The sequence below is a fragment of the Homarus americanus genome, unplaced genomic scaffold (genome assembly GCF_018991925.1).
Source record: "Homarus americanus isolate GMGI-L3 unplaced genomic scaffold, GMGI_Hamer_2.0 scaffold15794, whole genome shotgun sequence".
NCBI lineage: Eukaryota > Metazoa > Arthropoda > Malacostraca > Decapoda > Nephropidae > Homarus > Homarus americanus.
This window is the reverse complement of record NW_024748849.1, coordinates 1,024,044-1,036,612: the sequence shown is the minus strand read 5'-3', so window position 1 is coordinate 1,036,612 and position 12,569 is coordinate 1,024,044. Positions and strand designations below refer to the sequence as shown.

The window sequence follows — 12,569 nt, the reverse complement described above, 5'->3', positions numbered from 1 at the left end:
ATAGACAATATAGGTGCTCAAACAATATACCTAGACAGTGCAGGTATACAAACAATGTATTCACTTGACGTGCAGGTATACAATGTACCTAGATAGCGCAGGTATACAAACAATATACTCACCAAGCTCCACGTACGAGGGTCATCCCTCTAATCATCCTCATCACCTGCCTCACTATCTTCCTCCCCGAGAAAGTCTCAGTTAGGTAACCCTTATGTACAGGTAGCTTGTTATGGCCGACTTATATCACCTAATCTGTGTAGACTCCAAATCTCACCCTGGGACCCTGGAGGACCGCCACCCACATTCTGGGATCCTTGAGGACCACCAACCTCATCTAGAGATCCCCGAGCGAGGAACTCCACATCACACTCCCGACTCTTGACTGTAGTCACCTTCTTGTCCTGGGCGTGACCTCTATGCTAATATTAGAATGTAAATACACGACTTGAGATAACGAGAAGGCCCCTGAAAACATCCATGTGTGTGTGTGTGTGTGTGTGTGTGTGTGTGTGTGTGTGTGTGTGTGTTTATAGATGCGTGGGAAAATGGCTGAGTGGGTGGATAAGGGAATGGGTGGGCGGGTAGTTGATTGGGTGGATGGGTGGGTGAGTTTGGTATATGAATACCACCGCCGTTTATCAGAGGTTCCACAGTTAGTACCTGACCACCACAGTACGACGTGTTTCTACCCTGTGTGACGCCACCAACAAGCACCTCCTCCTGCCACCATGACCCTTCACCTGCTGTTGCTGCTCTCCCTCACGACTACCTTAGTATACTCAGGTCAGACCTTCTCCACACCTGTCTCCACTATACTACAACATATAAGCCACAACCACATCACCACAACCACACCATAACACATAAAAAAATCGACACAACCACGACCTATACACCACACCACAACACACCACAACCTATACTGTGATTATTATTTTTTTTCTTCACACTATCATTTGATTATGGTCATGATTTTTAATCATCCCAAACAAAGTATTATGATTATATGATGATCACATAATCATCATAGGAAATTATGATTATTTGATTATGATTAATAATCAGCCTCATGTCTGGTGTCTATATTTCCAGGTCGTGTATATGAGGATAATGATGAGTGTTTCCAAGGCTATTTCCAGTGTGCTAACGGCGTGTGTGTACCCAACTATGTGGTGTGCGACGGCGTGTTGAACTGTGTTACCGGCAGCGATGAGGTCAACTGTACCTTAAGTAGTATGTAGAGTTGTGTACATCTGATGTATAGTATTACCACAATCACCATAACACAACCTGTATACAACACACCACAACCTGAACACCACAGTACCTAGTTTACACCGCACCACAACCTGTACATCACATCCCAGCACAACACACCACACCAACAAGAAACTTCTTTTCCTTTAACATACGCGATTTTGTTTTTTTACTCACACAATAAAGGTACACTAATTTTTCTACTTAATTATACAAGAAGCTGATTTTATTTTCATAAACAATAACAAGAAACTTATTTTTATTTAAACAATAACCATGAACCTAACTGTTTATTTTAATATTGGCGATAAACCGATTTCTTTCATCTAAACCAGACATGGGCAACCTTTCCTCAGTCAAGGGCAACCTTTCCTCAGTCATGGGCCGCATTACGATTTAGGTATATTTCTGCGGGCCAACCCACCGAAATGTATATCCTGCCTAACTCAAAAGTAATGTTAATATTGTATTAGCACGGATAGTAAAACAGATTGTCGTCGCGTCCACCTTACCATATTTTCAGTTAAATTCAGTCTTTTTTTTTCCAATCATGAAACAAATCCATCATAATATTTTTTTTAAGTAGTATGTTAATGTTCCTTGGCATTTAACAGATGAGTGAAGCAGTCTGTGAATACGTTGATTTTTCTTGCAGTTTATATTGTTGACTATTTTCATGGTTACTTACTCTTAGGTGATGAAACAGTAATGAATTGTGAATCAAGTTTATTATTTTAATAAATATTCCTTTACTCACCATAAGCTGGCTGCATCTACCATGAACCGCGGGCCACAGTAAATAAAATTTGTTATTCACTGCGGGCCGCACAAAGATATGGTTCGGGGCCGCAGGTTGCCCAGGCCTGATCTAAACAATAGCAACTAACTTTTTATCTTAATAGTTGCAATAGACCAAGTCGTTTCTCATCCTTCAGAGGGGGACTGTTTTGACGGGTACTTCCAGTGTGCTGATGGTGTGTGTGTCCCCAACTCAGTGGTGTGTGACGGTGTGTTCAATTGTGTCACAGGCAACGACGAGGCCAACTGTTCATGTAAGTATCTATTGTGTACGTTGTTCATTTGTATATTGTTCATTATGCACGATCAACCATTATGAATGCTTAGATTTTAGTGTGTAATCAGTAAAAAATGTAGTGCTCTTTTTTGATAAACCTGTATAATGTCTAGATTTTAATAAGTAACTATTAAACATCTGAGTGTACGTTTTTGATGACGCTGTATAGTTAACATTCTACCTCCATCGTCACAACATACTGTATAGACCTGTACAAAAGTACTAATGTTTTAGGTTATATTTATCGCGTAGATGTACCTGTACTGTATTTTTGTATGTTAAAGTACTGGTGTGTGGTTCGATCCAGGGGCACTCCCAGTCCCCCTCCAGCTGCAAATGAATACCTAATTTTACAAGTTTGGGAAATGAAAGTGGTCGAGTGTAGAGTCGGCCACACTGCTGCCTTGTGCACTGAAGGCTTACTGTTGTACCCACTATATAGGCAGTAATACCTATGGGACCCACCTTCACTTTTACAGCTGGATAGTCTGGGCACACTCCTCCGTATAGCGTCATTATTTCAAACCGAGACAAAGAAAGATAAGATTTTTGTGAAATTCCGGGATGAGTTACTCAGCCTATTGACCAGTGATCACTTACCTGCAAACTGTGATGGTTGCAGAGTTCAGTTTACAGGTAAACTTCCTAGCACCAGTGATCGTGATCGATGATTCTGTGATATCTTAAACAACACACATTTATGAGTGATAATGATGGAGCCTACCACGTCTCAAATATTCCATGACCAAAATTGTCAGATGGGTGAAAATTTTTAGTCGTAATCAAGGATGAGAGTGTGTTGGAAGAGCCGTTTGTTAGACGCGTCCAGCAGCACAACATTTTTGCTTGTCCCATCGGCCTTTGTACAGTTCTTAGTTCTTTGTATTAGATATCTCGTATAAACAGTGACCCCTCGTTAAACGAACACCTCGGTTAACGTAATTTCGATTAACGAACTGCCTTCCATAAGGATCTTCAATTCGGTTAACGAAAAAAAATTCTGTTAATGAAGTTCTTACGAACCGACCTCAACATGTTTTCGCTTGCACTGACCGGGCAACCAGCTTTAGTATCAGTCCGCCAATACAGTTATCGGTTCTAGGGCTTAAATTCCTAACTATTTTAGTAAATATCAAGAAGTTTATACTATTCAATAATTTTAAAAGTTTAATATTCAATTTTTTAGTCATTTTAACAATTATTGAACATAATTGAAGGTAAAGTGACTAGTTTAATGCGCGGCATCCAGCCTCTTAACACAGCAAACAGGAGTTAGTCTCTCTCTGTTTTCACTGGAGGTAACATCTTGCTTGAGACTCTCTTCAACTAAACGCTTTTTTCTGTGTTTCCAAGCAAATTATTGGTCATTTTGAAATATATTTTACATATTGACAATATATAATGCAGTGCAGTGTTGATTTAAAGAAAATAATCTTGAATTACACCAGAGAGCTAAAATTTTATGGGTGAAATGGCGCCATGGGGTGACTTCTCTTCCACCCCAATGCCTTCTCTTCTTCCTTCTCCTCCACCCCCATTCTAAATCCCATCATCATCATCATCATCATCCAGGAGCCTTCTACATACACACCTCAAAGTAAGTGAACTTTTCTACCATTTTTGTTGAATTTAGGAAATTTTCGGTGAGCTGGAACCAATTACCCAAAAACCCATTGAAACAATGGTTTCGGTTAACGAACTTTTCAGTTAACGAACGACCTTCTAGAACGGATTGAGTTCGTTAACGGAGGGGTCACTTAGTGAAGACTTTTCCTAATACAGTATATCGTAGGATTAGTAACGTAATGTGACAAGACTTAACTTGTACTTGTTGAGGAGTACAAGTAAACGAGGAAGTTATTCTGTATACTGTACCCTGGTGGATGAGTACACGGGGGAGAGTAATATACCTTGGTGGGAGAGTACAGGAGGGATAAGTGGACTTATCTGTCCTTCATAATAATCCACTTTACAGTCCAGGTGGGGAAGTGTCCCTTGGGCTACTTCCAGTGTGCTGACAGTACTTGTATACCTGACAACTTAGTGTGTGACGGTGTGATGGACTGTGTCACCGGCAACGACGAGGACAACTGTGGCTGTGAGTGTACTACTGTACTAGTATGGCAGATATGTGAACCAATTGTGAGTTTTGACGTATACGAGCATGAAACTTGACATAATTGTCCAAACAATGTTTCCAGAAGTGGAGTTACCGAAGATGTCCTATGTTGCCCTTGGCGGCCTTTTTCAAATAACCTCCAAAAACCATTTTCGGCAGAGGAGTTTATTGTATTTAGATGAACTTAAAGGTGTTCATATATCAGAATATCACCACAAAATAGTTAAACCTTGTATTTAAGATGCAAATGGTGAGCATTATAACTCCACCAGCTGGCAGAATAAATGCACACCATGTAATTGAGAGCACCTTGCACTTCTTGTTGAAAAAGACCGACGCCTAATACACGGAGTCCATGGAGCCAGGAGGCCCACGGACGTTTCAGTAGGAACTCCTTGTCTTACCATATGTCAGGTCACTGCGGGCTGCAAACTTTTCACTGTACATGGACTGCATGACTAAGCTAGCAATGTGGACCAAAGCAACTGTGCAAGATGGGTGCCAGTACACATACGAGACATGGTTAATCTGACCAAGGCCCAGTCAGAGATCAATGACGAATTCAACAATGGCAGGTTCACATTTCACAAGACAGTATGGGCATTCTCATCCCTAGCGATTGATAAGACGCACGAACAGAACAATAATACTGTGTAGAGTGGCGGAGAAGCAGTTGGTCTGACCCAAAATCCTGAGGCTCTGAGACGCTGGATGGTGGCAGGGCCAGAAGTGATGAGGATGACTGCAAAATTCGAAGCATCCATCGAGGGAATGCACTGGAGAATGACCTCAGAGACACGACACCACGAGCAGACAAAGTTATGCCAACTTTCAGGCTTCTACGTCAAAATCCACAATTAGTTCACATATCTGTACATATCTGCCTCACTATACATGATGTGTATCTCAAAAGTGTACACCATCAACTGTGGTTAGAAGTGTACATAATACACATTGTCCGTTATGCGGTGTACCGTACAATAATGTTGTTCATCATTCAGTGTACATAATCCTTATCACCAACACCCAGGTCGAGAGTACATCCGATTGTATATTATACATATTGTTCATCTCCCCAGGACACTGTACGTGAGTGTACGTTGTGTATCTTGGTCATCTTCATGTACAGTCGGGGTCAAAAGTCTTGAACACTTAGCAATATCTGGCATCTACCTCTGAGTTATACATATATGATTGGGATATACTAATAACACTACTTGTCATCACATATTATGTCTGAACAACAAAATGGGGTAAAACTCCTCCTTAATACTTAAGATCTTCGGGTACTTACATGCCAAATACTGTCAAGTGTTCAAGATTTTTGACCCCGACTGTACATGTAAGTGGGTCTTGACTACACCCAGCAACAAAGGGTACTCGACAAGGTTGGGAGTGGTGGGTCATGGTCACCAACCCTCAGGATGACACCACATTTAAAAAACAAACATTAAATATGGATCACATTAAGATTAGCCACCCAGCTTTTATCCCCAGATGATTAAAATATCAACGATCCTTCGTGGGGGGTTAGATTAGGTTAGAGTAGCATTAGGTTATGTTCTGCTATAGGTTAGGTTAGCAGGGTATTTAAGGTGAAACAAACTGAGGTGCCTAATCTTCACGTGATCCTAAAGCTTCTTCACCATGTATACGTAAACACACAATAACTGCTGTTCGTCAATGTAAATATTAAGCTATTAATATTTGGCGAATTACCGAGCATAAGGTTGTAACACGTCGATAACAACATTTAATGTATTTTATTCACCAGAGCCCAGACGTGTGATTACCGTCCACCTACAACATGGCTGACGTCACGACTATGAGATGCAACCAACCTATTGCACCAATGTTGTTATAATGTATTACTACGTTTCAACAACTAATGTTTTGAAATGCGTGTTGTAATATCTGATCAACAATTAAAAATCAAGATAAATACCCCTCTCCTTCTACTACATTAATCCCTAAGTAATATATGTTAATAAGAATTTTTATCTCTTACGAATAATAAAACTAATAATCGTATTATTTTTGTATGTATCTGACGACTCTGTGGGAATACACTTAAGTTTATAGATGCTATTTATAAGCCGATATTTATAGCCAATAAGTAGAAAAGGAAGAAAAATGATAAAAAATAAAGAAATAGACCAAGGAAAAATAAAAGAACAGACATGGAAAACAAATTTGATTTATTTATACCCGATTGTTTAGTGTAGTGTGTGTTGTACCCGCACTAATGTTTGTTACGCTTACTGTACTGTACTTGGGTGAAACAACACCAACAAAATTATAAAATGGCGTCAATACATATTATGCTGAGACTTTACCTGTTGATATAATCACTTAGAGAGACAAAAGTAACGTACAGAGTCTATGAGAACTATGACACAGTCTTAGTGCCAAGTTGACGCTATTTTAATAACTAGTTTTAAATGCAACAAATGTGAAGAAAAAAACGCACGTACTGCATAGCACCTCAATAAAGTATCTGTCCACACGGTGTGAAATAACGAGACACTATGGATGATAGATATTGGGACATGCTTGTTCCTGCCCTGTATAGTTTAATACAAGTGATCGTGGGCCCTTCGTGCCAGGTTCGCCGTCCGGCTGACAGCGTACAGCGACATCGTTTTCCAGCATAAATACAATGGCTAATGAATGCCTTCCTAAAGAAACCATCGACATGGGACCAGGTTTTTTCCACTCAACGAATTTTTTGCGATTTTTCCACCAAGTTTGATGAAAAACGACTGTGCTGTTTCGGCTGCCCAGAACAGATACATGGCTATTACTATAGTATAGTAGATAAGTAATGCAATGTGTATTTATTTCTTCGTAATTAATATGATGTTCGGTTACCAAATGTAGTAGGATCAGTATGCCACAGAACCACGCATACCAACCCTCCCTGGACACAGAGCTATGCATACCTACCCTCCAGGGACACAAAGCCACGCATACCAACCCTCCCTGGACACAGAGCTATGCATACCAACCCTCCCGGGACACAAAGCCACGCATACCAACCCTCCCGGGACACAAAGCCATGCATACCAACCCTCCCGGGACACAAAGCCATGCATACCAACCCTCCCGGGACACAGAGCCACACTCACTCATGCCAACCCTCCCGGGACACAGAGCCAAGCATACCAACCCTGGCATATACTTTTTGAGATACTGTGCCTTTGAGAAGAGGTGACAGAGGTGTAATAATGACAACGTATGAGGGTTAAGTGTATTCTTCAGCTTCTTTAACATAAAATTTTCATCATTCATAAATAGTAATACAACAGGGAAAAATAACTGGTCCCCCGCTGTCATATATTGATACAGAGACAACAGGTATGGACGATTCGCTAACGGTTCTGATTGGCTTATATGTCAGACATGGCATCACGAAAATTGTGACCAAGTCCCAGGTTGCTGATCTGACTTTCTGCCTCATTTACACACAATTGCAGGGTCTCAATTGTTTCTCTTACTATTGACAACACAACATACAGTACATATATTGTTCCTCACTTTTGATTTTTTTTCATTTTGTATTTCTTTATTATTATTATTATTATTATTATTATTATTAGTATTATTATTATTGTTATTATTACATTCTCGCCCCCCAGGCCCCTATGTGGGTCAGTGACCTGTGCCTGGGTGGGCTAATCCCCATAAAGAAAAAAAAAGACCACGTGATAGACACAACAGGTGTTTTGGCCGCTATAAACAAAGCTCCAGTGTGGCTAAGTAGATAATACAGATTCTCTTATCAGCCTGAAGACACCTATTGTGGGAAACAAACATATACTGTACTGCCATGTGTCTACCTCGTTGACTGAAGTACAAATACCTTATCATTCTACAGGATATATGATAATGAACCCCTTCAGTTAAATAATATACCTAATAAACAAAACAATATTTTTTAAGCTTCTACATAAATCTCATTACTGTATATCTTACGTTAACTGAAGTGTAGTGTATCAGCCAATGATAGCCAGGATTCATTAACCAATACCATTTGTGTTGGGAACCAGTTTAGTAGACATATAACATAAATCTATTATGTAATACAGTATACGACAGTTGTTATATCACACGAAGGAGTTAATGTTGCCGCACCACAACATGTTGTTAATAAACCTGTTGTAGTGAAGGCTGTGTCCTCCGAGTAGTAAATGTTGCCATATCTTAACAGTATTTTCTATAAGAAGTGATGGTGATATGGTTGAAATATCAATAAGATTAAACTGAGTTTAGTCTTTATCTCAGAATTATTAATGTGGCAAACATATCATTATACTCTGTCTTAAAGAAAATTTACATTTTGGTTATAAGAGAAAACGTGGGTAAATTATTTCTTGTTATGTCATTGTGTATAACGAAACAGTGACTTCTTAACTGCTTTTATTTTGTTACAGTAGACAGGAAATAATTGATTATTGCATGAACCTGTCCATCTGGGTGGGACAGGACAAGACAGGATATAAATTTTGTAAGAACCTCTCTGAGCGAACAGTGGTAGGGGGAACTCCTCTATGACACATTACACCTGTTTAAGGATGTTTACCTTCAGTTCTCTCAAAGGTTCATAGTTTAATTTGCCTCTAAATGGTGGTGATGTGAGAAGGTCCAGCTGGGTCACTGAGGCAGGTATCGACGTGGCCTGTGTCAGTAGCAGGTTGAGGGTGACTTGCAACTTTACAGTTTGAGAAGATACAACAGATTGAGAAGGTCGACTTACAACCTAACCAGATAGAGACGGTCGACTTACAACTTAACCAGATAGAGACGGTCGACTCACAACTTAACAGACTGAGAAGGTCGACTTACAACCTAACCAGATAGAGAAGGTCGACTTACAACCTAACCAGATAGAGACGGTCGACTTACAACTTAAATCTTATAAAAAGTCGACTTTCAATTTTAACAGAAGGAATAGGTCGACTTACAGCTGAATAGGTTGAGGAGAAGGTCTAAGCAAGAGGCGGTCGAAGGAGTCTGGATCGATACACACACTGTGAGAGTGAAGGTTGGCGCAGGTGAGGTGGCTGACACAGGGGCAGTTGTCGAGGTAAATCTGTAACATAAGGAGGAGGGTGTTTTGGTCAGTTGTATATAAGGTAACATTAATAATAACAAACAATTATAGGATTAACTTGAATAATTAGACACCCCAGATGATTTCAAACAACAATTAAGCACCTTAGCTTATTTCACCCAAAGATTAAACACCCCAGCAAGTTTCATTTGAAGATTAGACACCCGAACGTTAACCTAACCTAACTTAATCACCCTAACCACTCCTAGTACAAGTGACTCATCTTGACTCAACACAGGTACACAGTGACTCATCATAACTCAACACAGGTACACAGTGACTCATCATAACTCAACACAGGTACACAGTGACTCATCATGATTCAATTCAGGCTGACCTACCTCTCTCTCGACGTCCACCATGAGGGCAGAGGCCACACAGGTCTGGCCGAGGGTGTTGTAGGGGAGGCAGTAGTTGTTGGTGGCCAACATGGGCCGCACACAACACTCCTGCGGGCCACAGTCTGACCACGATGAGCATGTCCCCTTGGTCCTAGCTGAAAGGGCGACGCGCACGTGTTATACAGGTGACATAAAACAGGACAATCACTCCCCCCCCCCTCCCTCCGCCCACCCGACGGTAACTGGAAAGAACACTACAATTTGCTGCTCAACCGAAACACCGATGTGGATATCCTGACTACCTAGCAGGTCCCTCAGCATCTAGAGCTGACCCACCTCAACTATCCTCCATCCCTGGATGAAGTAGCTACTGCCATCAAACAGATGAAAAATAGCAAAGCCTCAGGGCCTGATAGAATCCCAGCCGAGGTGTATAAAGCAGGAGGACCTCTGCTTACCAGCCGTCTCCACTCTCTCCTGGAGAATATCTGAAAAAAGGAGGAACTTCCCCAAGCTCTTAAAGACGCCTCCATCGTTAATATTTATAAAGAACAAGGGAGACCGGTAAGACTGTGAGAACTTCCGCGGGATCTCTCTGCTCTCCATAACTGGCAAGATTATCACCCGAGTCCTCCTCAACAGACTTCTTCCTGAGGCGGAAAACTTCCTTCCAGAATCTCAATGTGGCTTTAGACCCTCACGTGGCACCACTGACATGATCTTTGCTGCCCGCCAGATACAGGAAAAGTGCAGAGAAAAGCGTCGTGACCTGTACATGGCCTTCATTGACCTAACCAAGGCCTTCGACTCGGTCAGTAGGGAAGCCCTCTGGAGGACCCTCAGCCGTTTTGGCTGCCCACCAAAATTCATTGCCATTGTGAGGCAACTCCATGATGGCATGAACGGCAGTGTCCTACACGTTGGCACCCAGTCTGAGTTCTTCCACATCCAAACAGGGGTAAAACAAGGATGTGTATTGGCACCAACTCTCTTTTCCACTTTCTTGGCTCCCTTCCTTACTCGTGCCAGTGCCAATTTAGCCGGTGGGGTGGACATCGAGTACCGGATGAAGGGTCTTTTCAACATAAGACGACTCCAGGGAGGAACAAAGGTGTCGGCAGCTTCCATTACTGAACTTCAGTATGCAGACGACCTCACCCTAGTCGTTCACACTAAACGCGACCTACAGAAGATCCTGACCACCTACGCAGATGCGTATGCACACCTAGGCCTTGAGGTGAATGTACGTAAGACTCAGATTCTCTTTCAGCCTGCCCCTGGTTCAACCACACCTCCACCGTCTACCCAGCTTAACGGTACTACCCTCTATAGTGTTACCCACTTTCGGTATCTCGGCTCCCACCTGTCCACCACCAGGACATCGTTGAAGGGATTCAACATCGGTTCAGATGTGCATCTCAAGCCTTTGGCAGACTCCATACCCATGTCTTCAGCTGTAGGGAGCCGAAATTATCTACAAAGTTGCACGCATATCGAACAGTGGTCCTCCCCACCCTGCTATATGGTAGTGAGACATGGGTCACATACAGGAGGCACCTCAAGGCACTTGAAAACTTTCACCAACGTAATCTACATTCCATCCTCCGATTTCGCTGGGAAGACAAGAGAACAAATGCCAGTATGCTCGCTGACACCAACTGTAGGAGCATCGAGGCTACCATTATCCATGAAGCAGCTATGCTGGACTGACCATGTTACCCGCATGAACGACAGTAGACTGCCAAAGCAGCTGCTTTACTGTCACCTAACGAATAGTAAACGTAACGCCGGCGGGCAACTGAAAAGGTCTAAGGATAGTCTTAAGACAAACCTGAAAAAGTGCCAAATCGACCCCCTCACCTGGGAGACGATTACTCCATACCGTAACGCTTGGAGGAGCACCACACGAGAAGGTGTCAATACATTCGAGTTAGCCCGACTGCATAACGAGGCAGACAAGCACCAACGCCGGAAAGACGCTACCGCCGCCCCTCCCGCACTAGATGTAGCCCTCCACACGTGCAACATCTGTGAATGACCATGCTGGTTCCGTATCGGCCTCTTTAGTCACCTCAGAGCTCACCCATGAAGGTGACATCCTTAATAACTCCTATCATTGTATCATAGCTGGATGATCGTCATACTCGATTCCGAGTGACAGCAAAGTAATAGTAGTGTGTGTGTGTGTGTGTGTGTGGCCACTTACCGTTGATCCACCAGCTGGGTATCATTCTGTTGGCCACATGGGAGGGAATGGCCATACTGGCGCCCACCATCATGGCCATCATCACCACCATCACCCGTTGCTGCTGTAGTGTCGCCATTGATCTGTTGAATGATAAAGTTTATATTATGTGTTAATGAGTTACCAAAATACGCCATCCAGTACAACCAACATTATCACAATATAAATAATCAGTTCAAGAATTAGTAATACAATATTTCCTGCCAATAACTATAAGGGAAAGTAACATTACGAATCACCACCACCTGAGTAACACACTGTAAGCAAAAACGAAAAGTAAAATGACTCACCAGAATATTAATACCTGTGACGAAATCTTGATCACGACTGAGATGTCCAAGTTTTCCAGCGCTATTTGTACCTCCCGATGATGACGTCTGCCTACGTCACGACACACTTGACAAATCAGACTGATA

General features: G+C 42.0%; 2 protein-coding genes across 4 annotated transcripts; one reads left to right on the top strand and one right to left on the bottom strand.

Moving 5' to 3' along the window:
- The first annotated feature begins 633 nt into the window (after positions 1-633).
- On the top strand, positions 634-6,398 carry LOC121880492 (low-density lipoprotein receptor-like). Of its 3 annotated transcripts, none has more exons than XM_042387717.1 (5): positions 634-786; positions 1,096-1,236; positions 2,178-2,312; positions 4,311-4,433; positions 6,229-6,398. In XM_042387717.1, coding segments are annotated over exons 1-5 (456 nt in total). In that variant the 5' UTR covers positions 634-731; the 3' UTR covers positions 6,231-6,398. The 3 variants fall into 3 exon arrangements, 2 of the variants coding, with proteins under 2 accessions (XP_042243651.1, XP_042243652.1); XM_042387718.1 differs by having other exon boundaries at positions 635-786; positions 2,196-2,312; XR_006091550.1 differs by lacking the exon at positions 4,311-4,433 and having other exon boundaries at positions 636-786; positions 2,196-2,312.
- Positions 6,399-8,860: 2,462 nt separating this feature from the next.
- LOC121880491 lies at positions 8,861-12,569 on the bottom strand. Its single transcript, XM_042387716.1, has 4 exons — positions 12,444-12,569; positions 12,115-12,236; positions 9,909-10,063; positions 8,861-9,546 (listed from the first exon to the last, which is right to left on the bottom strand). The coding sequence occupies exons 2-4, from the start codon at positions 12,230-12,232 to the stop codon at positions 9,415-9,417; spliced, it is 405 nt and encodes a 134-aa protein (XP_042243650.1). The 5' UTR covers positions 12,233-12,236; positions 12,444-12,569; the 3' UTR covers positions 8,861-9,414.

Excerpts from the sequence above, each read along its gene's own strand:
- LOC121880492 (XM_042387717.1), top strand. The coding sequence starts at position 732 with ATGACCCTTCACCTGCTGTTGCTGCTCTCCCTCACGACTACCTTAGTA. Across the intron at positions 1,237-2,177 it reads GGTCAACTGTACCTTAAGTA|TCGTTTCTCATCCTTCAGAG; the intron begins GTATGTAGAGTT and ends CAATAGACCAAG. Across the intron at positions 2,313-4,310 it reads CGACGAGGCCAACTGTTCAT|TCCAGGTGGGGAAGTGTCCC; the intron begins GTAAGTATCTAT and ends TCCACTTTACAG.
- LOC121880491 (XM_042387716.1), bottom strand. The coding sequence starts at position 12,232 with ATGGCGACACTACAGCAGCAACGGGTGATGGTGGTGATGATGGCCATG. Across the intron at positions 10,064-12,114 it reads ACCCAGCTGGTGGATCAACG|CTAGGACCAAGGGGACATGC; the intron begins GTAAGTGGCCAC and ends TCGCCCTTTCAG. Across the intron at positions 9,547-9,908 it reads TGGTGGACGTCGAGAGAGAG|ATTTACCTCGACAACTGCCC; the intron begins GTAGGTCAGCCT and ends CTTATGTTACAG.